Source organism: Nomascus leucogenys, chromosome 3, assembly GCF_006542625.1.
Source record: "Nomascus leucogenys isolate Asia chromosome 3, Asia_NLE_v1, whole genome shotgun sequence".
Taxonomy (NCBI): domain Eukaryota; kingdom Metazoa; phylum Chordata; class Mammalia; order Primates; family Hylobatidae; genus Nomascus; species Nomascus leucogenys.
In genome coordinates this window covers 97,020,278-97,046,231 of record NC_044383.1, presented here as the reverse complement: position 1 = coordinate 97,046,231, position 25,954 = coordinate 97,020,278, and the positions used below count along the sequence as shown (strand labels likewise).

Sequence of the window (25,954 nt, the reverse complement as noted above, 5' to 3'; positions counted from 1 at the left end):
TGAAAGCCAGGAATCTGAAGTCAGACCTGGATTCTAATTCTGCCTCTGCACTTACTAGCTGTGTGACCTTAGGCAAATCAGAATATCTTTTTTGGGGGACAGGGGATGGAGTCTCCCTGTGTCGCCCAGGCTGGAGTACAGTGGTATGATCTTGGCTCACTGCAGCCTCCGCCACCCAGGTTCAAGCGATTCTCCTGCCTCAGCCTCCCGAGTAGCTGGGATTACAGGCGTGCACCACCATGCCCAGCTAATTTTTGTATTTTTAGTAGAGATGGTGTTTCACCATGTTGTGCAGGCTGGTCTCTAACTCCTGACATTAGGTGATCTGCCCACTTCGGCCTCCCAAAGTGCTGGGATTATAGGTGTGAACCACCCCACCAGCCCAGAATATCTTTAAGCTTCAATTTCTTCATCAGTAAAACAGGCACAATAATAGTATGTACTTCTGATGGTAGATAATAAAGGTAAATGAAGTTAATTCCTTTCTGGTACTTGGTGTAGACCTCTGGTTAAAAAGGGAGGAAAAGGATTACTTTATAAGGTCAGCAGCTATTGTCAACCTTGCATGGTTCTAATAGCATGTCAAACTGAATTTTACACTTGATCTTAGCCAAAAGGATGAGAAACAATCAAACTGAATTTTATGTTAATTTATTTTATTTTTTTAGCTGACATGGGTTTTGCCAGATTATTCAATTCTCCTCTAAAGCCACTAGCAGATTTGGATCCAGTAGTTGTGACATTTTGGTATCGGGCTCCAGAACTTTTGCTTGGTGCAAGGCATTATACAAAGGCCATCGGTAAGTTGGTCTAAAATGATTTATTATCTTGTCATCTAACGATCATAAATATAAAATGGTATAATAATAAAGCTACTTGATAAAAACCATTTTATACATTTTTGTAGAAGTCCTATTGTCTTCTATATTCCTAGATTTCTGGTAGATTTAGATTCTTAATTGTATAGGAGAATATGATTATTTTAAAAGAAGAAAACTTTTTTTTTCAGAGAATAGAGGTATCAGTATCTGATCCTGTTGAGTTGTTACGGAAACAATAACATGCACATTTTATTTTGTACTTAGTAGCTGTTGATCAGAAGAACTGGAGAGAAGTTTAGAATTGTTTTCTTCACAAAATGAAAAACAAAAACAGGAGTAGTGCAGTATTGGAAAGAACCCCTTCTATTTGGGGAAAAGTTAGTCACATTGTTTCCTAAGCAAGAAGCAATATAACTAATCTTTCTCTCTTGCCATTACAGTTATGAGAATGGCAGTTTCTCCATTAAGGTAGGAAATAGAGTCTGGGTAGATTAGCTGTGCTTAGCATCTTGCCATCTCATCAAGTTAAAAAAACTGAGTAAGAAAATCTGTTATAAACACACTCTCTGTAAGATTTAAAGTCTGCCTCAGAACAGTGGCTTCAGAGATTTGCTACCTGGTGACTGCAGTATCCTCAGACGGCCCAGCTGTGAATGGAGGGAGTCAGTAGGAGCTGGCCCTCCTCAAACCTAGCGATTTCTTTAAAGGAAGGAAAAGGAGAGAGTAGGGGAGAGTACATTGTAGCTGTTAGAAGGGCTAGTTCTACAAGGTATCCAAATTTCTTAAGTATATTTCTTTAAATTTTCCTTTTATTGAATTTTCTGTTTACTGGCATTAGTCTCATATCAGTTTTGGCTACCTTTAGCTGCTTTTGTTGAATTCTATTTAATAAAGGCACTGCAAGTATAAAATTATTAAAAATAGACAAGCACAATCCTTTCTTTGCTAACCAAGCTTTATGAAAAACCTGGTGACACCCAAAGAGCTACAAAGGAAACTCTCACATTTGGAAAGATTAGACTAATAATTAGCCCTACTCATGGGTTAAAAAAGAACACAAAAATTAAAATATAGTAAGTCCTCATTCACCAAGACGTCTGATTTCTGCAAAACTCAGACACCAGAACACATTTAGATTTTGTCCAGGGACGGAGACTCTAGCACAGTGTTGGAATATTGTAAATTATTGATAAATACTGCTGAATAGTTTTGTTAAATTAGTGAAAAAGCCTCTGAGTAGACTGGTATGTGTTTGACAGTAGAGGAATGTGAGAGTAACATAAAACCCTTACCTGTGCCACTGGGCCTCTGGTAAGGCAGCAGATCAGAGGCTACCAAGGCCAGGCTGTCATCAGTGGACAGTGGCAGCCGTCTGCAAAAGGTGAGGAAAGAACTACAGACAGCAAATGGAAGGGATGGAGTGGCCCTGCGAGTGAGGAGCTAAAATCAGATCCTGCCTGTGTACATTCCAACCAGTGACTTTTACTATGGAGCTGTATTTTTGAGACTTTTAGAATCATCAGTTTGTTTTTTCTGTCATTTAGGGCTCTCCTTACCCACTATTGAAAACAGTCAAATCCTTTAGACAACCTCAGAAGGAACCAGAGGATAGGAAGAGACTGAAAGTAAGCCAGGGAAGGGAAGAGTGTTAGTTGAAAGTAACAGGTGATGCCTTAGAACAGGTTAATGACAGATAACCCAGGGCATGAGGAAGGGAGAAGAGGATGCAATCTCCATAGAAATCCATATACCTTAGACTTAATCCAAACACTAGGACAGTCTTTATCTAGAAGGGAGATTTCCTTTAGGAGAAGGCACATTCAGTCAAAACCTTCTGTTAAGCTAAATGACTCCCCACCAATGTCTGTCCCACTCTCAGAGAATCTAACACAGCAGGTCCATGCCCTTAGGTAGGTGATTCTGTTGTGCAGGACCCATATACTTTGAGAGCCCACACTTTGAGAAGCACAGTTTTATGAATATTTTCTGATTTACTTTTCTCTCGTTGAAAATAGATGCTTTTTTTTAAATAAATGTAATCGGATATGAATTGAAAACCAATTATACTTCTTATTTCCTCAGGGTAAGGAAAAATGAAATTGAATTTTAACCAGCTTGCAACTTACTTGCTTGGTAAATGAAATTTACCGCTTAAAGATAAAAACATAATCACTAATTTCTAATTTTAGTCAATTCCCAATTATCCATTCTGGATAGAAGGTAGGAGAAAGTTAAGACAGAAAGAAAGAATAATCCCCAAATCAGTTATCTTAGGGCTTCAAATCGGTTAATAGCAGACATTTATAAGTACATACTTACTCACTTTTTCGTACTCTTCTCCATGCATGGTCCATGTTAGAAATGAGTACTTAGGGCCGGGCAAGATGCCTCATGCCTGTAATCCCAGCACTTTGGGAGGCCGAGGCAGGTGGATCACTTGAGGTCAGGAGTTCAAGACCAGCCTGGCCAACATGGTGAATCCCCATCTCTACCAAAAATACAAAAATTAGCCAGGCATGGTGGTGTGTGCCTGTAATTCCAGCTACCCAGGAGGCTGAGGTGAGAGAACCACTTGAACCCGGGAGGCAGAGGTTGCAGTGAGCCGATACCGCACCATTGCCTTCCAGCCTGGGCAACAGGGCAAGACTCTGTGGAAAAAAAGAAATGAGTAATTTGATTCAGAGCATAGAAAAAAGAGAGTTTGATTATTTGATATCAGTGGAGGTTTGTGGAGTGACAGTTGGGGAGGGGAGTGGCAGTGATGGTGACCAGCAATGTTGGGGCGGCTGTGTTTATGGATGTGTCAGGAGAACAAGTCATTGACAGAGGAAAGAAACCTGAGAAGTAGCTACAGATAGTGCAGGAGCCAGATGGCCTTTTGAAATTATAGGCTAATATGAGGCAGAAAACCTTTGAATTTACTGCCACCTGCTATCTGAGGTTTCTTATCTTAGCAGTTCACTGGGAACTCAAGACCCTGGCTCTTGTCCTTTGAATGGAAGACAAACCAGGAATTGGCGTGACCAGGCACATGCAGTAGTAGTCCTGGTAGACTGCATAGTAGAGGCGGTAATGAGGAAGAGAGATGGGACCATCAGAGGCAGCCATATCGGGGGAAGAGTGACAACCAATATGACATGGGAGAGAGAAAAGAATTCAGAAATGGACACTGAGCAGTATTATTACTCTACTCTGTAGTGATGGATGTTCATAATGATGATGACCTTGCTGCATCATTAAGGAGGATTACATTTTTTATAGCCTCTTATGGTGGCAGGCAATGGTGTAATTAAAAAATGGTTGTTGAAGGAATATGTTTCCATTATCCAGAAGGCTAAATTATGTGGAAGGAAACTGTACCTGAATGTGGTCAAATAAGTAAGGCATTACTGTATGGATTTTTCCATTTGGCAATTTGTTTTAGGAGAGAGCATTCTGATATGTCTTCTAGCTAATTGTTATACAGTAGTCCCCACTTATCTGCTGGGAATATGTTCCAAGACCCCCCAGGGGATGCCAGAAACTGCAGATAGCACCGAACCCTGTATATACTATTTTTTTTTTATCTGATAACCCAGATGACCACTAAGTGACTAACCAGCGGGTAGTGAGTATACAGTGTGGCTGAACAGAGGGATGATTCACATCCCAGGAAGATGGAGAGCATAGCATGAGATTTCATCACACTACTCAGAATGGTACACAATTTAAAACTTATAAATTGTTTATTTCTGGAATTTTCCATTTAATATTTTCAAACTGCAGTGGTTGACTGCAGGTAACTGAAACTGGAGGGCAAAAACTTAGATGAGGAAGGAATAGTGTAATTAACCTTTTTCCTTGTTTAGCTTATCACAGAATGTGATTCACATATTTAATAGGCTGCTAAACACAGTACTTTTTTATGCTATACCATAGTTTTTTGTTTGTTTTTTTCCGAGATGGTGTTTCACTCTGTTGCCCAGGCTGGAGTACAGTGGTGTGATCTTGGCTCACTGCAACCTCTGCCCCCTGGGTTCAAGCGATTTTCTTGCTTCAGCCTCCTGAGTAGCTGGGACTACAGGTGTACGCCACTACATCTGGCTAATTTTTCTATTTTTAGTAGAGATGGGGTTTCATCATGTTGGCCAGGATGGCCTTGAGCTCCTGGCCTCAAGCGATCCACCTGCCTTGGCCTCCCAAAATGCTGGGATTACAGGTGTGAGCCACTGTGCCCGGCCTGTACTATAGTTTTTGAATTTTTATCATGTATGTATGTATGTATGTATGTATGTATGTATGTATGTATGTATGTATTTGAGACAGAGTTTCTCTCTTGTTGCCCACGCTGGAGTACAGTGGCACAATCTTGGCTCACTGAACCTTTCACCTCCCAGGTTCAAGCAATTCTCCTTCCTTAGCCTTCCAAGTAGCTGGGATTACAGGCATGTGCCACCACGCCCAGCTAATTTTGTATTTTTAGTAGAGGCAGGGTTTTACCATGTTGGTCAGAACTCCTGACCTCAGGTGATCAGCCCGCCTCAGCCTCCCAAAGTTCTGGGATTACAGGTGTGAGCCACCATGCACAGACTATCTTTAATTTTTTAAATATTTACTAAATGGCATTTAAGTGGGCAAGTGTGAATATGCATCTCACAAAAGTTAATTCACTTACACATTTGGCAAAGCATTGTGAATATAATATTGTAGTCTCAGAATATAAGCTACAGTCTTTCAGTGTGTAAATTTTAATAGAATAATCTATGACTGGTGATTTTAGATAGTTAACAAAACTTCTAAAGATGCCTAACTTTATCCTGGGGGGTGGGTAGCATATAAGTGAATATATTTAAATAAGATCTATGTCTGCTGGTGTCATGCAGTGCTATATATAGTATTATTTATGAGCTTCTAGAGCAATTTATTGAAAAAGCTGAAGCTAGTAGTCTTTGAGACAAAAGATTTTTCCCCCAATTCTTTTTATTTTGTTTTATTTTTTGAGACAGAGGCTCGCTCTGTTGCCCAGGCTGTAGTGCAGTGGCGCAATCTCAGCTCACTGCAACCTCTGCCCCCTTGATTCAGGCGATTCTTCTGCATTGCCTCCTCGGTAGCTGGGACTACAGGTGTGTGCCACCACACCTGGCTAATTTTTTGTATTTTTAGTAGAGATAGGGTTTCACCATGTTGGTCAGGATGGTCTCGAACTTCTGACCTCAAGTGATCCGTCCACCTCGGCCTCCCAAAGTGCTGGGAATACAGGCATAAGCCACCGCACCCAGCCTCCCCAATTCTTTTATATGGTCTATACTGTCTGTCTAGACTCAAAACTTATAAATTCTACTCTATCATTATACATTGGATGGCTGTAAAAGAATTACATCACCATGTCTGATGATGATATTGTTTCAGTATATCAGATCTGTGTATTATGCCTGGTATTAGATTATCAATTGAATACTTTAATGATTAAATTATTAACAGTGGTTAGACATGGTGAGACCTTGTCTCTACAGAACACTTTTTAAAAAAATTAGCCAGGTACAGTAGCACACACCCATAGTCTGAACTACTCTGGAGGCTGAGGCAGGAGGATTGCTTGAGCCCAGCAGGTGAAGGCTTCAGGGAGCCATGGTTACACCACTGTACTCCAGCCTGGGTGACAGAGACCCCAAAAACAACAACAAAAAAAGTGGTTAGAAAGACCTTTGCCTAAATCTAAAGAATTTGTTGCTTGCTAAATTGACTTTCCCCATTTATTGTCATCAGAAAATTTACAAGTAAATGTTTTTTATTACTTGGCTTTCGATTTGTTACATGATGATATAACTATTTCATGTCATATATATATATATATATATATATACACACACACACACACATACACACATATATATACATACCTATATATACACACATACCCACACATGTCAAAATACAAAGTACAATAATGTTTTCTTAATGCACTTATTGTACTTTGTATATTGATTTGCTGAAAAGTATTTTTATAAGTAGGCTGGGATTATATCTAGGAATTATAACCAAGGAAATATATACAAAACCTTGTGTTTCTTCCTTCCCAGATATATGGGCAATAGGTTGTATATTTGCTGAATTGTTGACTTCGGAACCTATTTTTCACTGTCGTCAGGAAGATATAAAAACAAGCAATCCCTTTCATCATGATCAACTGGATCGGATATTTAGTGTCATGGGGTTTCCTGCAGGTAATTTATTTTCCTTTTTAAAGTCATATTTTGAGTCATATTTCAAAATCATTTCTTCTCAAAAGCATATTTTAATGTATATTTATAAACTAACATAATTAGGAGACTTTAAATTAACACATTATTTTCTATAACAATATTTAATTTTTTTGTAAGATAAAGACTGGGAAGATATTAGAAAGATGCCAGAATATCCCACACTTCAAAAAGACTTTAGAAGAACAACGTAAGTAATTCCACACGGTCTTAGTCTTTTTGTGCTGCTATAAAAAAATACCTTAGACTGGGTAATTTATAAACAACAGGAATTTGTTTTCTCCCAGTCCTTGAGGCTGGGAAGTCCAAGTTCAAGGCACTGGCATGTTTGGAATCCCATGAAGGTTGCTTTCTGCTTCCAGGGTGGCGCCTTGTTGCTGTGTCCTCACATGGGTAGAAGGGCAAAAAGGGGGCAGATACTGTGTGATGCCTCTTTTACAAGGCATTAATCCCACTCCTGAAAGCAAAGCCCTCAATTCTGGAAGGCCTTATCTTCTAATACTGTTGCATTGAGAATTAAGTTTCAACATGAATTTTGGAGGGGACATAAACATTCAAACCATAGTGCACATTAATTATAGGTAGTAATTTCAATGAGAATAGTTAAATTAATCTTTTTAAAAAACAGATGTAGATTGTTATTTAAACTAGAAACTGAGATTTTAGCATATTAATTATGCCTGTGATTTAAATAAGATATTCCAGATACTGTTAACATATATAGTTCAGGTTTAGGCTGCAGTATTAAAAACTTTTAACAATTTAAGGGTTAATAGGTAGTTTATATCTGCTATGTTTTAGCATGAATAAAGTTCTCAGTTCTAGGCCACAGTAGTGGTTTTATCTTTATCTGAGTAATGACTGGTGACTGACATGCTGGACTAGGAAACCTGGAAGGCTGGCAGAAGGAAGAACACGTGGCCTGGAATATGAGTAAAACAAACTGATGAAGGCATTTACTTTGAGCAGAAATGAGATTAAGGGTGATGGCATGTGAGGTATTTGTTATAAATATGCACACCTACCAAAAATTGTGGAAGAGCTTCTCTATGGGCAGCTTACCAGGAAAATTTCAGGACAGGATGGCTTATAGGAACAAAAGCAGACATCATAAAGAGAAATAGAGAATGGCATTGATCATTTCTGACCCCTTTTTTCTCACAGTCCTTGGTGGGGTCCTTTGCCTGTACCCATCTCCTAAGGACAGTGCTGGTATCAATGTTCTATCCTGGGCTCTTTTCTCACTCTAGATATTTTCCCAGTCAGATTCTATGATTTTGATGGCCACAATTTACCATCAATTATGTGAATAACTCCCAATATGTATGTTACTCAGTTCACTTTTCCAAGTTTCAAAATCATTTATCTAATTGCCTTATGGAATCCCAACCTGAATGTTCTATAAATTCTTTAAACATTCAAAACCAAACTAGTTATTTTCATTTAACATTTTATTGTACCCTTGTTGGCAAGGGTACAATAAAATGGGCATGCTGGCCAGGCACAGTGGCTCACTCATGCCTGTAATCCCCACACTTCGGGAGGCTGAGGTGGGAAGATCTCTTGAGCCCAGGAGTTTGAGACTAGCCTGGGCAACATAATTAGACCCTATCTCTATTTTTATTAAAAAAAAATTATTACTCATATGCTACTGGTGAGGATGAGTACTTCTCAAACTTCAGTGTACCTACAAATCACCTGGAGACCTTGTTAAAAATGTAGATTCTGAGTCAGAATCCGGGGTGAGGACTGAGAACCTTCATTTCTAATGCAGGCTCTCAGGTGATACTCAGGTTGCTGGTAAAAGCTACATTTGTGTAGCAAGATTCTAGAGCACCTAAAAAAGGCTTTAAAATATGCATGCCCTTTGACCTGATAATTCCTGGAATTTATCCTGTGGAAGTAATCAGAGCTGCCACAAATAGATGAGTACTTATTATATACCAGGGTGGTGCTAAACCCTTTACCTGCATTTTTTCATATGATCTTCCTAGCAAATCTATAGGGTAGGCATAATTATAATTTCCACTTTTCAGATTCAGAACCTAAGGCTTTCTTAGAGGTTAACTAACTTGCCCAAGATCACACAATTGGTGAATGACTGAATCAGGGTCTAGTAGGGGTCTCTGAGTCTCACCTGCTAGGCAGTATCGGCTTCCTGCCATGCACATCAGATTTAGCTACAAGGACTTGTATGCCACAGCTATTATGAAACAGGTAATACCCGTACCAGTAGGAGATAGGCAGCCACTCAAAATAATAAGTTTGAAGAGTATTTGACAAGAGAAAATGTTTATGGAACAATATTAAATAAAAAGCCAAGACAATTTTTTAGTAGGATTCCAATTTTATAAAAACAAAGCAAAAATTCCTGTGTTTATACCATATATGTATATGCCACACACACACAAAACACCAAAGGGACATTATAAAAATTTTGCCAGTGGTTTTTTTGTCACTGAGTGGCTTGATTGTGAGTGATTTTAATTTTCTTCCTTATACTTTCTATATTCTGTAATTCTTTTTATCATGAACATATATTACCTATTTTTAGACCTTTTAATTTGAAATATTTCATATGTAGGAAAGAATATATAATGAAAAAATATCTAGTATATTTAGAATAATAAAATGAATACCCCTTTGCTCACCTCTGAACCTAAGAATTAGAACATCATTAAGATTACTAAAGTACCCTGTATGCCCCGCCTCCCTATCCACATCCCTCCCAGAGGGTAGACTCTGAGTGTTCTGCATTTGGGTTTATCATCCCCACAGTTTTTATTATAGTTCCAGTCCACATGTTTATGTATCTCTAAAAGTTATTGTTTGGTTTATTGTCTTTCAACTTTTTATAAATGGTAGCATATTATGTATTTTCTTCTGCAACTTGCTTTTTCTCCTCACTCAACCTTGCATATTCATTTTTACTGTTGTATAACATTCCATTCTGTGAATGTATAAAAATGTACCCATTTTTCAGTTGATGGACATTTGGATTGTCTATATATATATATATATATATGCCATTACTAAAAGGCTGCTAAGAACATTTTTATCCCTGTATCCTGATATACATGTACAAAAGCATCTCTTTGACTCAGGTATGTGCCTAGAAATGGAGTTGCTAGGTCATAGGCTATACACATTTTCAACACTAATGGTTAATGCATAACTGTTTTCCAAAGGGATTGTAACAGTATAAACTCTCATGTTGTGTGTGACAGTTGCTATTTCTTCACACATTTGCTAATATTTGGTAATGGATTCCTTCTTATTCAGAAAAATCAATGGCTTAAACACATACCTTATAGGAAAGCCAATCTTGGAGCTTATCATTAAAAAATATCAATTGGATGAGTGTTCCCAGTGATGTGTGACTGTGCGTGTCCTTGCAGGTATGCCAACAGTAGCCTCATAAAGTACATGGAGAAACACAAGGTCAAGCCTGACAGCAAAGTGTTCCTCTTGGTAGGTGCTTCTCTCCCAGACTGAAATCTGATTCTCAGCACAAAATCTTGCCTTCTATTTACTCAGCTATTCCTCCTCTTTAGAAACAAAAGAAATTAGTGGATGCTGGGGTAAAATTAAGTATTTTTTTTTGTTGAGATGTCACCCTTGTCTTTCAGCCTTCACTTTAAATGATTTATCAGCAGAAAGTGAACTTTATAAGGGCTTTAATGCTGATGATTTCTGCCAATTTCACATAAAAGTATGTAGTATGCATAATCTGCAGTGAGCGATACCAAATGTATTTTATATTAATCCTATTACACAGTAATACAAAAGACAAGGTGTTGACTTGTAAATAACCTTTTCATGTGCTGTACATTTCCCGTGTGTCACTCTAGCTTCAGAAACTCCTGACCATGGATCCAACCAAGAGAATTACCTCGGAGCAAGCTCTGCAGGATCCCTATTTTCAGGAAGACCCTTTGCCAACATTAGAGTATGTATCCCGTCTTTTCTGTGTCCTTTGCTCCAGGCTGAGGAGGCCGCATGGTGGTTGAAAGCAAGGGAAGCACTTGCCACTGAAGTATTTAACTTTTTCAGTGATACCACCTAAAGACTGCTCAAGGGCAAGCTTCCACATTTTGAAACAGGCAAAGCTGTAGAGAGGGATGAATGAAAACAAGTATTTTAGGAACGACCAATTGTCAGTTTTACAGATGAAAACTAAAGCTGAGAACAGATAAGACCTTTAGAGACCAATTGGCCAGATCAGAAATTCAGCCAAACCAGTAGGCAACAGAAGTTAATCTGTCTTCCAGAGCATGTCCACTGCACTACAAAACCCCTTTACTCCTTCATCCTTCTTACCCCCAAGTATAGACTTTGTGTTTTCATCTATAAGAGGTGCAGTTTTTCTTGTTAAGGCAAATACAAATTAAGTTATTTTTGGTGCTAATGAAGTTAGTATAGAGAAATTTCTATGTCCTATATGTCAACTAGCAGCAGTCAAGATTTGAACACTAGCCGCAGATGAGGAGTAGGAAATAAGTGAAGAAAAACAAATTGGAATTTTAAATTAACAAGGTAATGATATTACAGATTTTAGATCATGATATATTTTTTCTTTTTAATGATTTTTAGTGTATTTGCCGGCTGCCAGATTCCATACCCCAAACGAGAATTCCTTAATGAAGATGATCCTGAAGAAAAAGGTGACAAGGTATAAACTGCATGGTATACTTTCACTTCCAAAGAGCAAGGGAGGCAAAAAGATAGTTTAGGTATCGTTCCATAATTCCCATACATTTAACCACCTTTTCTAATATTTAAATTTGAATGTATCTTATTTTCTGTGGAAGTTTGGGGATTGTAAAGGTACCTTGAAGTTTGAAGTATGACCAGCTCACAGGTACCTGAGCTTCCGGTGTGTGTCACAGCCAGTTCTACTCCCAGATTCCCACTTCTTGGTCTTTCTGTTTGTTTGGTGTCACTAACACCCCTTTATGCAGCTGGCTTTTGCTAGCATTACTCTGTTCTTTCCTCTTAACTGGATATATTGGCTCACTCTCCAGACTGCTCTGCCTTTCCAGAATCATGATTGAAAAGATTTCTTATAGCTGTTTTAATGAGCTATAAGAAATGTATTTCTGATGTGCCTGTGGCCTTCAGTGAGATGTCTGTGACTGATTTGGAGGATCACTGTGCAATCTAAATGAACTTCAGGGAAAGAGTCCTGTTTGGGGCTCGGCGCCTTGCCCTTTGGGAACACTGTGTTCCCTGGCTGCTCCATTCTCCAGTCCTCCCCATCACTCTAGTGTCCCACATAGATTGCTCCCCCAGGTTGGTCAGCAGCCACATGTGCATATCAAATAATTAAAGAAAGCTCCTGTTAATTTGGTTTCATACCAAGCTTGCTTTTTTCCCCTTAAAAGAATCAGCAACAGCAGCAGAACCAACATCAGCAGCCCACAGCCCCTCCACAGCAGGCAGCAGCCCCTCCACAGGCGCCCCCGCCACAGCAGAACAGCACCCAGACCAACGGGACCGCAGGTGGGGCTGGGGCCGGGGTCGGGGGCACTGGAGCAGGGTTGCAGCACAGCCAGGACTCCAGCCTGAACCAGGTGCCTCCAAACAAGAAGCCACGGCTAGGGCCTTCAGGCGCAAACTCAGGCGGACCTGTGATGCCCTCGGATTATCAGGTACTCCCTGAACGTTTAATGTTCATATGCTTTATGAAGTGGGGAAAAGATTTATCCTAGATCCTTTTAGAGTTAAGTAACACTTAACTCTTACATTTGACTCTGCAATCCTATTTCTAGGGCATTCTATGAAGAGGAAGATTTTCATCATATTTCATGTAATTTTAAGATATCTCATATTCTGACTTGTTTATCCTGACACCCTGAGGAGAGGAAGGTAGGGAGGCCAGTGCCCCCATCCTTAAAGAAAATTTCATCATTTTACCCTTACAGCTGCCTTAGCAGTTTTGGTGTATCAGAAAAAGATACGTAGATACGCAGTTGAAAAGGGAAGGGGAGTGGTGTCTTACTTTAGACAAAATTAATTGCATTTTTTAGAAAGATATGCTCTTTCTGGGAGGAAGTAGCTACATAGATAAAGAAGAGAAGGGGGCTAAGTCTGAGGCTTCTCCGAAATAATTGTTAAGTCTCATTAGAAATAATTTTGAGACTAGAAAATACTTTTTGTTATTCAGATAAAAAGAGAACACCAATTGCAGTACTAATTCAGGAAATTAAAGGAGCTAAGTCTAAGGATTGGTATTTGGAGAGAGAGGTAAAAATACCCATTGTGATAACCATAGGAAATTTTGAAAAAAAAATTTTTTTCAAGGTAGTAACAAGTTAAGAGAACATCTAGGAAGAAGGGAAAACAAGTTTTTTGTTTGTTTGTTTGTTTTTTTGTTTGTTTTGTTTTAAGTTTAGAGCCACAGTCCCTCCGAGAACTCTTGCAGATCAGTGCATAGGATAAAGATAATAGAAAACAAAACCTCTGGCAAGGGAACCATAAACTCACTGATAAGGAACTGCAATAAAGGGAAACTTTAACAAGAAAGACATAACAAGTAGCTGCATAAACTGCCTTCACATTTTGAATAGCTCAACAAACTAATGTGTTTCCACACAACTACTTCTCTGAAAAACTTCTCTTCAGAATATCCCTGCAAGCAGAAGAGTACACAATACTTCCACTTGGTTCCAATTAAACAAATTGAGGCTTCAGTTTGATCTACTAAAAACAGCTTGCTAGCTGGGTAGTAGCACGAGCATATTTGAATTTTGTTATAAAATCTGTTCCCCACCCCAGTTATATGAACAACAAATGCTTACTATATACTGGTTCATCTTTGTGTGTCTGATTGAATTATATTAACCTGTGTTAAAAAATAATAATAATTTGCCTAAACACTTGTTAAAGTTGGTAAGGCAGACTTTATTCAAGGCGGGGCCATGGCAGTGCATAAAGGGACCACTGCAACAGGGGCTGGCAGTTGGGGAGGAAGACTGGACTCAATTCAGACTCCCATATGACAAGTGAAGAGGTGTAGCCAAAGAGCAGGGTGGGGATCAGTGGATGGAAAGTTACCAAGAGGAAACATCCAGGATAAAGGGTTTCTGGCTAAACTGACTGCATAGTATTAGGCGGAAGGGAGGCCTGGGTAATAAGCTCTTAAAGGTGGGGGATTTTTGCCAAGCCAACTTAGCAAGATTCTTGCTCTAACAGGATTCTCCAAGGACAGAGGAAAGCCCAAGGTCAGGCCTAGTCAAGCAGAAGACTCACATAGCTCCCTCCAACACGACCCTGTAAAACTTCCCTCCAGCCTCTTTGCAGAAAGCCCCTCCTCTACTGTGCTGCCCCAGGCAATAGCATGTTTTCATACCTTCTGTAATAAACCTGCCTTTCTTTACCCAGAACCATCTTGGTTAAAACCTTGACCGCCCGAGAGGAGCCTGACTGCAGTTTTTGTCAAAGGAAAGAGTCTTTGTCACCCAATTATAGTCGATTATAGGCGGATTACTGTATTTCTTTTTTTTTTCCCAAATTCAAAAATTCTTTGAAATGCTATTCTATGTCCATTATTGTTCTGTTGACTTAAAAATAAACCTTTCATAGCCGAGTCCTGATGTCTGTGGAAAAAAATAATAAACCTTCCAACATATCTATTAAATGAATAGATACAGCTATTTAGTTGGAGAGACTGGCATGAGGGGCAATCAGGTGTCCCATTACACAGAATTTGCAACTCATACACCATCTAGGGGCCAAGGGAAAAACTTTCCTTTCACCCTCTGAAAGTTTGCTGAAAAATCAACTCACAAAAGGCAGGTTAATTGGAGAAAATGTCATGGGTGCGACTAGCTAGGGCCAGTGTCTCAGGCAGTCAAGGTTTTTACTAAGACAGTTCTGGGTAAAGAAAGGCAGATTTATTACAGAATGTATGAAAACATGTTGTTGCAACAGACAGTACAGCAGAGGAGGGGCTGTCTGCAAAGAGCAGGGGCTGGAAGGAAGTTTTACAAGGTCTTGCGGGAGGGAGCTATGTGCCAAATGAGGTCATTGTGCCCACCAGTTGTTTGTGACTAGCAGCGTCTCAGAGCAATTGTTCATTGTTTTTCCCCACCTGGAGCCCCTTCCTCCTTGTTGCTTACTTATCAGGACAGAAAGGCATACAAATTTGATACCACTGGGCTGAGGGAGGTCCCGAAATGCTGGTGGGACCTCGACCCCACCCTGTGTGCAGGCTCCTAACACCATCGGGAGAAGGAATTAAAGGATGAGTCAAAAATAGCAAAAGTATGGAGAATTATTGCAGAGGGAAAAGTACACAACTCAAGAAAGGGGAATGTGGGTATATGCAAGAGAGAATCTGGCTGGGGACGGTGGCTCATGCCTGTAATCCCAACACTTTGGGAGGCTGAGGCGGGTGGATCACCTGAGGTCAGGAGTTCAAGACCATCCTGGCCAACATGGCAAAACCTCGTCTCTACTAAAAATATCAAAATTAGCCGGTTGTGCTGGTGCAAGCCTGTAATCCCAGCTACTTGGGAGGCTGAGGCAGGATAATTGCTTGAACCTGGGAGGCAGAGGTGCAGTGAGCCGAGATCGCACCACTGCACTCCAGCCTGGATGACAGAGTGAGACTCCATCTGAAAAATAATAAATGAATAGAGAGTCATGCAGTCTGGTTTGGGTTTCTATCTTTATGGGTTTCTTTAACCAAAGGGTGGAATATTCATGAAAATTCCTGGAAAAAGGTGGAGATTTCTTGGAGCTGTGGTGCCACCCATTTTTATGCCAAATACGGATGTTCTTGGAACTGTCATGGTGCTGGTGAGTGTGTGATTTAATATGTTAATGAGCATATAATGATGTCCTAGGTTTTTAAGCAGAAATTCAAAATGTGTTTCATGCAGTCTTTTTTTTTTTTTTGAGACAGAGTCTCACTCTGTCACCCAGGCTGTAGTGCAGTGACGTGATCTTGGCTCACTGCAACCTCTCCCTCCCGGGTTCAAGTGATTCTCATGCCTCAGCCTCCCAAGTAGCTGAGACTGCAGGCATGTACCACCACTCTCGGCTAATTTGTGTGTGTGTGTGTGTGTGTGTGTGTGTGTGTGTGTGTGTGTGTATAAATCTATTTATTTTTATTTTTATTTTTTTTAAGTAAAGACAGGGTTTCGCCATGTTGGTCAGGCTGGTCTCAAACTCCTGACCTCAAGTCATCCACCTTCCTTGGCCTCCTAAAGTGTTGGGACTACAGGCGTGAGCCACTGTGCCCAGCCAGAAATTGTCCATTTTTATGGTTTAGGGTCAGCAAAGTGTGGACAGCCATGTAGAAACATGATTGGACAGAAAGGGTATGATCTGATGCTAATAGACTGAGGGAGAAACCTAGCACGGCCTGTCTAGGTTCCTGTTGGCCTCTCTGAGCACGCATTCCTGCCTCTGGGTGTGGGGCAGGACCCCCTCTGGGACAGGAGTCTCATGACCCACAGTCAGGGTATGCCAGATCATTTCTTTATGGCCAGTTTTTACACAGAAAGGTGGGGGGAAGTTAGAGTAATATTTTTAGGTTTCACAGCTGGTGTTGGGGAAGTGGGGTTCTGGTTTCTATGGCTTGCTTTAGGGAAGGGGAATTCTAGTTTCTGTGGCTGGCTCTGGGGAGAATGGGACTGTGAGACAAGAGGGCACGATAAGGTGAGAGAAAAAGTTTTGCTCCTGAGGCCTTCATTTTGGAGTATTGTTTTCTGCGCCCCAACAGTTCCATTAGTAGAGTTTCAAGGCTTTTGGCCTGCGTCATCAATATATTGTACAAAAGCAAGTACAATTAGCACTTTGAAAAGCGGGACACTGGCTTATTTTCTGTCTAAAAACCCCTTGTCATTAAAAAAGCGATGTCACAGCACATTAGATTCTTACATGTTTACATTATATTTTGTGGCAAAATTGCCCCAAATAACGTATGAGTTGAAGGAAAATTTTTCATAATAAACTTCAAAATAAAACACGTAATTAAAATTTGGAATTTTTAAAGACTTCTGTAACCAATATAACTATTCAGTTGTGTAACTTAGGAAGGAGCAAAACTGAGTTTTGTTTTGTTTTGTTTTGTTTTGTTTTGTTTTTGAGATGGAGTCTCCCTCTGTCGCCCAGGCTATAGTGCAGTGGTGCCAATCTTGACTCACTACAACTTCCGCCTCCTGGGTTCAATCGATTCTCCTGCCTCAGCCTTCTGAGTAGCTGGAACTACAGGGGCCCACCACCATGCCTGGCTAATTTTTGTATTTTTAGTAGAGATGGGGTTTCACAATGTTGGCCAGACTGGTCTTGAACTCCTGACCTCAGGTGATCTACCCAGCTCAGCCTCCCAAAGTGCTGGGATTACAGGTGTGAGCCACTGTGCCCAGCCACAACTGAGTTGTTTTTAACCAAAACTACCTTAGTGCCCTGTTATCTTGGACCAGATATTCCAAGTCCAGTTTGGCAGCCTTTGAGCCCTGAGCAGGAGGACCTTGCTGATCTGTTCTTTCCTAAACCCCCCAGTGCCACCTCAAGATCATTTACATTTTTAACTCAAAGTGTAACCACCCGACAGGTTCTTCTTGCCTGCTGCCCAGATAGAGCCAATTTATCAAGACAGGAATTTCAATAGAGAAAGAGTTTAATACACATAGGGCCAGCTAAATGGGACATCAGAGTTTTATTATCAGCCTTCTCAAAAATTTGGAGGCTAGGATTTTTCAAAGATACTTTGGTGGGCAGGGGTCTAGGGAATGACTACTGCTGCTTGGTTGGGGATGCAATCAAAGGGATGTGAAAAATGGTGTTCCTGTGCTGAGTCCACTTCTGGGTGGGGGCCACGGGACTGGTTGAGTCGTGAGTCTCAGTCTGGGTGGAGTCATCCGAAATGTAAAAGTCTGAAAAGCCTTCTGAAAAGGTTAACAATAGTGATGTTATTTACAGGAGTAATTGGGGAGTAGCCAATTGACCTCCAGAACAATGACTGGTAATTGTTTAACTGCACCTACATCTTAGCAGAATTCAGGCCTCTCTCCTAATCCTAAACTTGTGGCCTTTTAGTAGTTTTATAAAGGCAATTTAGTTTTGGGATAGGCTATTGTCATTTAAACTATAAACTAAATTTCTCCCAAAGTTAGCTTGGCCCATGCCCAGGAATGACCAAGAACAGTTTGTAGGTTAAAGGCAAGATGGAGTGGGTTAGATCAGATCTCTTTCACTGTCATAATTTTTTCGCTGTTTAATTTTTGCTAAGGAAGTTTCAAAAGTAATAGCTTTATTACATATATTCTTTCCCACTTTGCTTACAAGAAAAACCAGCCTTCTGAATACAGCCAAAGATACTACTTCCAGCTATGCTTATCTCTTACATGCTGTTCTTATTCTATAGATAATTTTTCCTTTTACACATTTTTTTTTTTTTTGGTATTTGCGTTAGGTACTATGAAGATGAAGGTTTCATTTAATGTAATAAAAATACATTGAATTGAAATGCATTTTTTGTCTTCTCTTGAGGACAATCATATGTGAAAATTGCTTTATTCTCAATGTTACTTGAAGTTTATAAAACCCACATGTTGCTGCCACACCCCACCTAATCTCGCCTTACTTTGTCTTGTAGGTAGAACTCCTGATACCCCTAGCTTCTACCTCTGAAAATGCTTTGCTCTAAAATAATGATTTCTTAATCACAGCTTTGTTATTTATAATGGGAAAAAAAATAGCATGTCAGTATACATTATGAATACTATTGATTTCAGTATGCCAAATTGATTATTCTTGTTTGCACGTCTCATTTATGCAAAGGATTAAGTTACACCCCAGAATTGGAATAAAGAGAAATGGGTCTGCTGAAATTTCCCCCTTTCCTTTCTTTCCAGTGTAGCTTATCTCCCACAGAAATCTAGCCAAATTTCATGCCTGCCAGAATGTGTGGTTACAGTGGTGGCAGGCTGTGATTTCAAATAAGCAAAATGTGTTAACAACTTAAGTTAGCTGTCAGCTATGTGGGTCTGAACCAGGAGCCTAATGATGAAAACGGCTTATATCTCTATCCTACTGTGATGAGCATCTTGAGTCATCCTCTTCCTCCATCAGTAATTCCCTTTTCCTGTTTCCTTCTCCTAGCACTCCAGTTCTCGCCTGAATTACCAAAGCAGTGTTCAGGGATCCTCTCAGTCCCAGAGCACACTTGGCTACTCTTCTTCGTCTCAGCAGAGCTCACAGTACCACTCATCTCACCAGGCCCACCGGTACTGACCAGCTCCCGTTGGGCCAGGCCAGCCCAGCCCAGAGCACAGGCTCCAGCAATATGTCTGCATTGAAAAGAACCAAAAAAATGCAAACTATGATGCCATTTAAAACTCATACACGTGGGAGGAAAACCTTATATACTGAGCATTTTGCAGGACTGATATCTCTTCTTTATTGATTTAAAGAAGATTCTTGTGAAGTTTCCCCAGCACCCCTTCCCTGCATGTGTTCCATTGTGACTTCTCTGATAAAGCGTCTGATCTAATCCCAGCACTTCTATAACCTTCAGCATTTTTTTGAAGGATTTCCTGGTGCACCTTTCTCATGCTGTAGCAATCACTATGGTTTATCTTTTCAAAGCTCTTTTAATAGGATTTTAATGTTTTAGAAACAGGATTCCAGTGGTGTATAGTTTTATACTTCATGAACTGATTTAGCAACACAGGTAAAAATGTACCTTTTAAAGCACTACGTTTTCACAGACAATAACTGTTCTGCTCATGGAAGTCTTAAACAGAAACTGTTACTGTCCCAAAGTACTTTACTATTATGTTCTTATTTATCTAGTTTCAGGGAAGGTCTAATAAAAAGACAAGCGGTGGGACAGAGGGAACCTACAACCAAAAACTGCCTAGATCTTTGCAGTTCCTGTGCTTTATGCAGTTCCTGTGCTTTATGAAGAACTGAAGTATGTGGTAATTTTTATATAATCATTCATATGGAACTGAGTTCCCAGCATCATCTTATTCTGAATAGCATTCAGTAATTAAGAATTATAATTTTAACCTTCATGTAGCTAAGTCTACCTTAAAAAGGGTTTCAAGAGCTTTGATGAAATACAGTCTCGATGGCCCACACCAAAACGCTGAAGAGAGTAACAACTGCACTAGGATTTCTTTAAGGAGTAATTTTGATCAGAAGACGTGTTAGTTCCCTTTGAAGAAAAAGTTTTTAGTGTGTATTGTACATAAAGTCGGCTTCTCTAAAGAACCATTGGTTTCTTCACATCTGGGTCTGTGTGAGTAACTTTCTTGCATAATCAAGGTTACTCAAGTAGAAGCCTACAAATCTGCTTTTCAAATAAAGAGCAGTGTTCTCCATTTGTATTTGTATTAGATATAGAGTGACTATTTTTAAAGCATGTTAAAAATTTAGGTTTTATTCATGTTTAAAGTATGTATTATGTATGCATAATTTTGCTGTTGTTACTGAAACTTAATTCTATCAAGAATCTTTTTCATTGCACTGAATGATTTCTTTTGCCCCTAGGAGAAAACTTAATAATTGTGCCTAAAAACTATGGGCAGATAGTATAAGACTATACTAGACAAAGTGAATATTTGCATTTCCATTATCTATGAATTAGTGGCTGAGTTCTTTCTTAGCTGCTTTAAGGAGCCCCTCACTCCCCAGAGTCAAAAGGAAATGTAAAAACTTAGAGCTCCCATTGTAATGTAAGGGGCGAGAAATTTGTGTTCTTCTGAATGCTACTAGCAGCACCAGCCTTGTTTTAAATGTTTTCTTGAGCTAGAAGAAATAGCTGATTATTGTATATGCAAATTACGTGCATTTTTAAAAACTATTCTTTCTGAACTTATCTACCTGGTTATGATACTCTGGGTCCATACACAAGTAAAATAAGATTAGACAGAAGCCAGTATACATTTTGCACTATTGATGTGATACTGTAGCCAGCCAGGACCTTACTGATCTCAGCATAATAATGCTCACTAATAATGAAGTCTGCATAGTGACACTCATCAAGACTGAAGATGAAGCAGGTTACATGCTCCATTGGAAGGAGTTTCTGACAGACTCCTGCTGTTTTACCCCTTCCATTTTTTAAAATAAGAAATTAGCAGCCCTCTGCATAATGTAGCTGCCTATATGCAGTTTTATCCTGTGCCCTAAAGCCTCACTGTCCAGAGCTGTTGGTCATCAGATGCTCATTGCACCCTCCCTGTGTGCCCGGTGCCCTGCTGGGTAGAGAACACAGAGGACAGGGCATACTTCTTGTCCTTAAGGAGCTTGTGATCTGTGACGGTAAGCCCTCCTGGGATGTCTGTGCCATGTGATTGACTTATAAGTGAAACTGTCTTATAATATGAAGGTCTTTTTGTTTACTTCTAAACCCACTTGGGTAGTTACTATCCCCAAATCTGTTCTGTAAATAATATTATGGAAGGGTTTCTATGTCAGTCTACCTTAGAGAAAGCCAGTGATTCAATATCACAAAAGGCATCGATGTATCTTTGAAATGTTCACAGCAGCCTTTTAACAACAACTGGGTGGTCCTTGTAGGCAGAACATACTCTCCTAAGTGGTTGTAGGAAATTGCAAGGAAAATAGAAGCTCTGTTCCTGTTCTCAAGGAGATTACCTTTAATAAAAGAAGACAAACCCAAATAGATATGTAAACCAAAATACTATGCCCCTTAATACTTTATAAGCAGCATTGTTAAATAGTTCTTATGCTTATACATTCACAGAACTACCCTGCTTTCCTTGTATATAATTACTTTTGCTGGCAGAACTGAAATACAAACCGTAAGGGGATTTCGTCAGTTGCTCCCCGTATACAATATCCTCCAGGACATAGCCAGAAATCTCCATTCTACACGTGACTGGGTTCCTATCCCCGCACTGGTACTGGCTCTTTTCTCCTCTTTCCTTGCCTCAGGGTTAGTGTTACCCACTGATTCCCTTTACCCTTAGTAATAATTTTGGATCATTTTCTTTCTCTTTAAAGGGGAACAAAGCCTTTTTTTTTTTTTTTTTGAGATGGAGTGTTGCTCTGTCACCCAAGCTGGAGTGCAGTGGCACGATCTTGGCTCACTCCAACCTCCACCTTTCAGGTTCAAGTGATTCTTCTGCCTCAGTCTCCTGAGTAGCTTGGACTACAGGCACGCACTACCACGTCTGGCTAATTTTTGTATTTTTAGTAGAGATGGAGTTTCACCCTATTGGTCAGGCTGGTCTTGAACTCCTCACCTCAGGTGATCTGCCTGCCTCGGCCTCCCGAAGTGCTGGGATTACAGGTGTGAGCCACCACACCCGGTTGGGAACAAACGCTTTTTAACATATGTAAGGGCCCTCAAACCGTGGGACCTCTAAGGAGACCTGTGAAGCTTTTTGAGGGCAAACTTTACCTTCGTGGTCCCCAAATGACTGCATTTCTCTTTGAAATTTATTAGATACTGTTATGTCCCCCAAGGGTACAGGAGGGGCATCCCTCAGCCTATGGGAACACCCAAACTAGGAGGGGTTGTTGACAGGAAGGAATGAATCCAAGTGAAGGCTTTCTGCTCTTCGTGTTACAAACCAGTTTCAGAGTTAGCTTTCTGGGGAGGTGTGTGTTTGTGAAAGGAATTCAAGTGTTGCAGGACAGATGAGCTCCAGATAAGGTAGCTTTGGCAACAGGGCTGATACTATGAGGCTGAAACAATCCTTGTGATGAAGTAGATCATGCAGTGACATACAAAGACCAAGGATTATGTATATTTTTATATCTCTGTGGTTTTGAAACTTTAGTACTTAGAATTTTGGCCTTCTGCACTACTCTCTTGCTCTTACGAACATAATGGACTCTTAAGAATGGAAAGGGATGACATTTACCTATGTGTGCTGCCTCATTCCTGGTGAAGCAACTGCTACTTGTTCGCTGTGCCTCTAAAATGATGCTCTTTTCTCTGATAAAGGTAAAAGAAAAGAAAAAAAATAGTTGGAGAAATAGGACATGCAACTTGATGTGCTTTTGAGTAAATTTATGCAGCAGAAACTATACAATAAAGGAAGAATTCTATGGAAATTACAAATCCAAAACTCTATGATGATGTCTTCCTAGGGAGCAGAGAAAGGCAGTGAAATGGCAGTTAGGCCAACAGAGGCTTAAAGGATTCAAGTACAAGTAATATTTTATATAAAACATAGCAATTTAGGTCCCCATAATCCTCAAAAATAGTCACAAATATAACAAAGTTTGTTGTTTTAGGGTTTTTAAAAAATGTGTTGTACCTAAGGCCATACTTACTCTTCTATGCTATCACTGCAAAGGGGTGATATGTATGTATTATATGAAAAAAAAAACCCTTAATGCACTGTTATCTCCTAAATATTTAGTAAATTAATACTATTTAATTTTTTTAAAGATTTGTCTGCGTAGACACTAAAAGTATTACACAAAATCTGGACTGAAGGTGTCCTTTTTAACAACAATTTAAAGTACTTTTTATATATGTTATGTAGTATATCCTTTCTAAACTGCCTAGTTTGTATATTCCTATAATTCCTATTTGTGAAGTGTACCTGTTCTTGTCTCTTTTTTCAGTCATTTTCTGCACGCATCCCCCTTTATATGGTTATAGAGATGACTGTAGCTTTTCGTGCTCCACTGCGAGGTTTGTGCTCAGAGCCGCTGCGCCCCAGCGAGGCCTGCTCCATGGAGTGCAGGACGAGCTACTGCTTTGGAGCGAGGGTTTCCTGCTTTTGAGTTGACCTGACTTCCTTCTCGAAATGACTGTTAAAACTAAAATAAATTACATTGCATTTATTTTATATTCTTGGTTGAAATAAAATTTAATTGACTTTGCTTCTGTGTGGATTTTTTAAGTGTAAAAAAATCTTGTAATAAGGTTTAGTGGCTGGACACAGTGGCTCATGCCTGTAATCTCAGCACATTGGGAGGCTGAGGTAGAAGGATTGCTTGAGGCCAGGAGTTTGAGACCTGACTGGACAACATAGTGAGACCCCATCTAGTGTTAAAATTTTATCTGTGTGCGTAGAAGCTTTTGTAATTACACTTGTCCTGCAGAGATACAGAATCTTTCTGTGAGTTCTAATATGTTATTTTGTTCAGGATGCTATGATGTCATAATACTGCAAAGCAAGCAAGGCTTGCAAATACCTCATAAGTAAAATTGCAGGTTTTTATACATCTTTAGGAGAAACATCTTTTTTTAAAAATGTAAATGAGAATTAGAAAAAGACTAATAAGCATTTTGTGGATGGGGTTGGATTGGGAGTTTCTTGTTTTATAAGAGCACTCTGTGGTACCTGGCTGCTCCTTCTATAATTTGTTTGATGAATCTTCTATGGTTGTTACTCCAATATCCAAAGGCATCACAGAGTGAACTGAACAATGTTTAAGTGGCATAAATACAGAGCTTTCATTTCTATTTAAAATAATCACATCCCACTTGGCTGCTTCTCTTTTTGGCACAGATTTCATATTCAGTGCTGTGCTATTTGTAGGATAGATCTTCTCCTGGAAAACTGTTCTTTGGCCTCAGCTGCCTTTCTCACCAGCCATCTGGGTAAGACAAAGCAGATGACTGGACAAACCCTTTACCACTCCTGGGAGAACTGGAAAGGTGATATCCATCACCTTAGCAGACTGTAAATTCTTGGGAACAGGGCTTGAGTTTTATTCCCCTCTTGCCCAGCAGCTGTCAAGATGCCCAACACAGAGCAAATGCTTAATATGGTAAGTCATAGCATCACTTGTACACTTGCATAGAATTCCTGGGTCATGTAATGTTTGTATATGGATAAGGATGAACATAATTTTGTTCCGTGAATAATAAAAATACTAGAAACGGGCATCACTTTTTTTTTTCTTTTGGATAGATGGGATCTGTGTTGTCCAGGCTGAAGTGCAGTGGCTATTCACAGGTGTGATCATAACACTTTGTGGCCTCAAACTCCTGGCCTTGCTGTATCCTCCTTCCTCAGCCTTCCAGGCACAGGCCACTATGCCTGGCTTGCTTGCTTTTTTTTTTTTTTTTTTTTTTTAAGACAGGGTCTTTTGTTCTGTCACCCAGGCTGGAGTGCAGTGGCCTGATCATAGCTCATTGCGGCCTCAACCTTCTGGGCTCAAGCAATCCTCTCACCTAAGCCCCGCTAGTAGCTGGGACCCAGGAGTATGCCACGACACCTGGTTATTTTTTAAAATTTTTTATAGAGATGGAGTCTCTATAAAAAGTGTTAGGATATAGGTGTGAGCCACTGCACTCGGCCTGGTTCACTTTCTTAAAATAGGTTTATTTCTATGTTGGGCTGCAGAGTCATAATAAAATTCACCCCAAAGGGACAAACAATTCAAATTGCATTTGAATAAAAAAAGGAAGGCCAGGTGTTGTGACTCACACTATTTGTAATCCCAACACTTTGGGAGGCCGAGGTGGGAGGATCACTTGGACCCAGGAGTTTGAGCTCAGCCTGGGCAACATTGTGAGATCCCATCTCTGCAAAAAATAAAAAAAATTAGCCAGGCATGGTGACATATACCTGTAGTCCCAGCTACTTGGGAGGCTAGGGTGAGAGAGTCACTTGAGTCTGGGAGGTTGAGGCTGCAATGAGCTGTAATCGCATTACTGTACTCCAGCCTGGGCAACAAAATGAAGCCCTGTCTTAAAAAAAAAAAACAACAACAAACAAACAAAAAAGATAAATTAGCCATACTTGCCAATCTTATTTAGTAGCCATCTTTTTTTTTTTTTTTTTTTTTTTTTGAGACAGAGTCTCCCTCTGTGGCCTAGGCTGGAGTGCAGTGGTGCAATCTCGGCTCACTGCAACCTCTGCCTCCCGGGTTCAAGCAATTCTGCTTCAACCTCTTGAGTAGCTGGGACTACAGGCATGTACCACCAAGCCCGGCTAA

At 39.9% G+C, this 25,954-nt stretch overlaps 1 protein-coding gene across 5 annotated transcripts in view; it reads left to right on the top strand.

The window, feature by feature from the left end:
• Positions 1-23,887, top strand: part of CDK19 (cyclin dependent kinase 19) — a 202,594-nt gene extending 178,707 nt beyond the window's left edge. For 4 of the 5 annotated variants that reach the window (XM_030809558.1, XM_030809563.1, XM_030809562.1 and 1 more), the window contains 8 exons: positions 669-800; positions 6,881-7,024; positions 7,181-7,250; positions 10,459-10,531; positions 10,912-11,009; positions 11,654-11,732; positions 12,445-12,711; positions 19,175-23,887. In XM_030809558.1, coding sequence (XP_030665418.1) covers positions 669-800; positions 6,881-7,024; positions 7,181-7,250; positions 10,459-10,531; positions 10,912-11,009; positions 11,654-11,732; positions 12,445-12,711; positions 19,175-19,306 — 995 coding nt within the window. In that variant the 3' untranslated portion in view covers positions 19,307-23,887. The remainder of the gene's footprint in view (positions 1-668; positions 801-6,880; positions 7,025-7,180; positions 7,251-10,458; positions 10,532-10,911; positions 11,010-11,653; positions 11,733-12,444; positions 12,712-19,174) is intronic. The other variant, XM_030809561.1, reaches the window with a different exon arrangement.
• Positions 23,888-25,954: the final 2,067 nt, after the last annotated feature.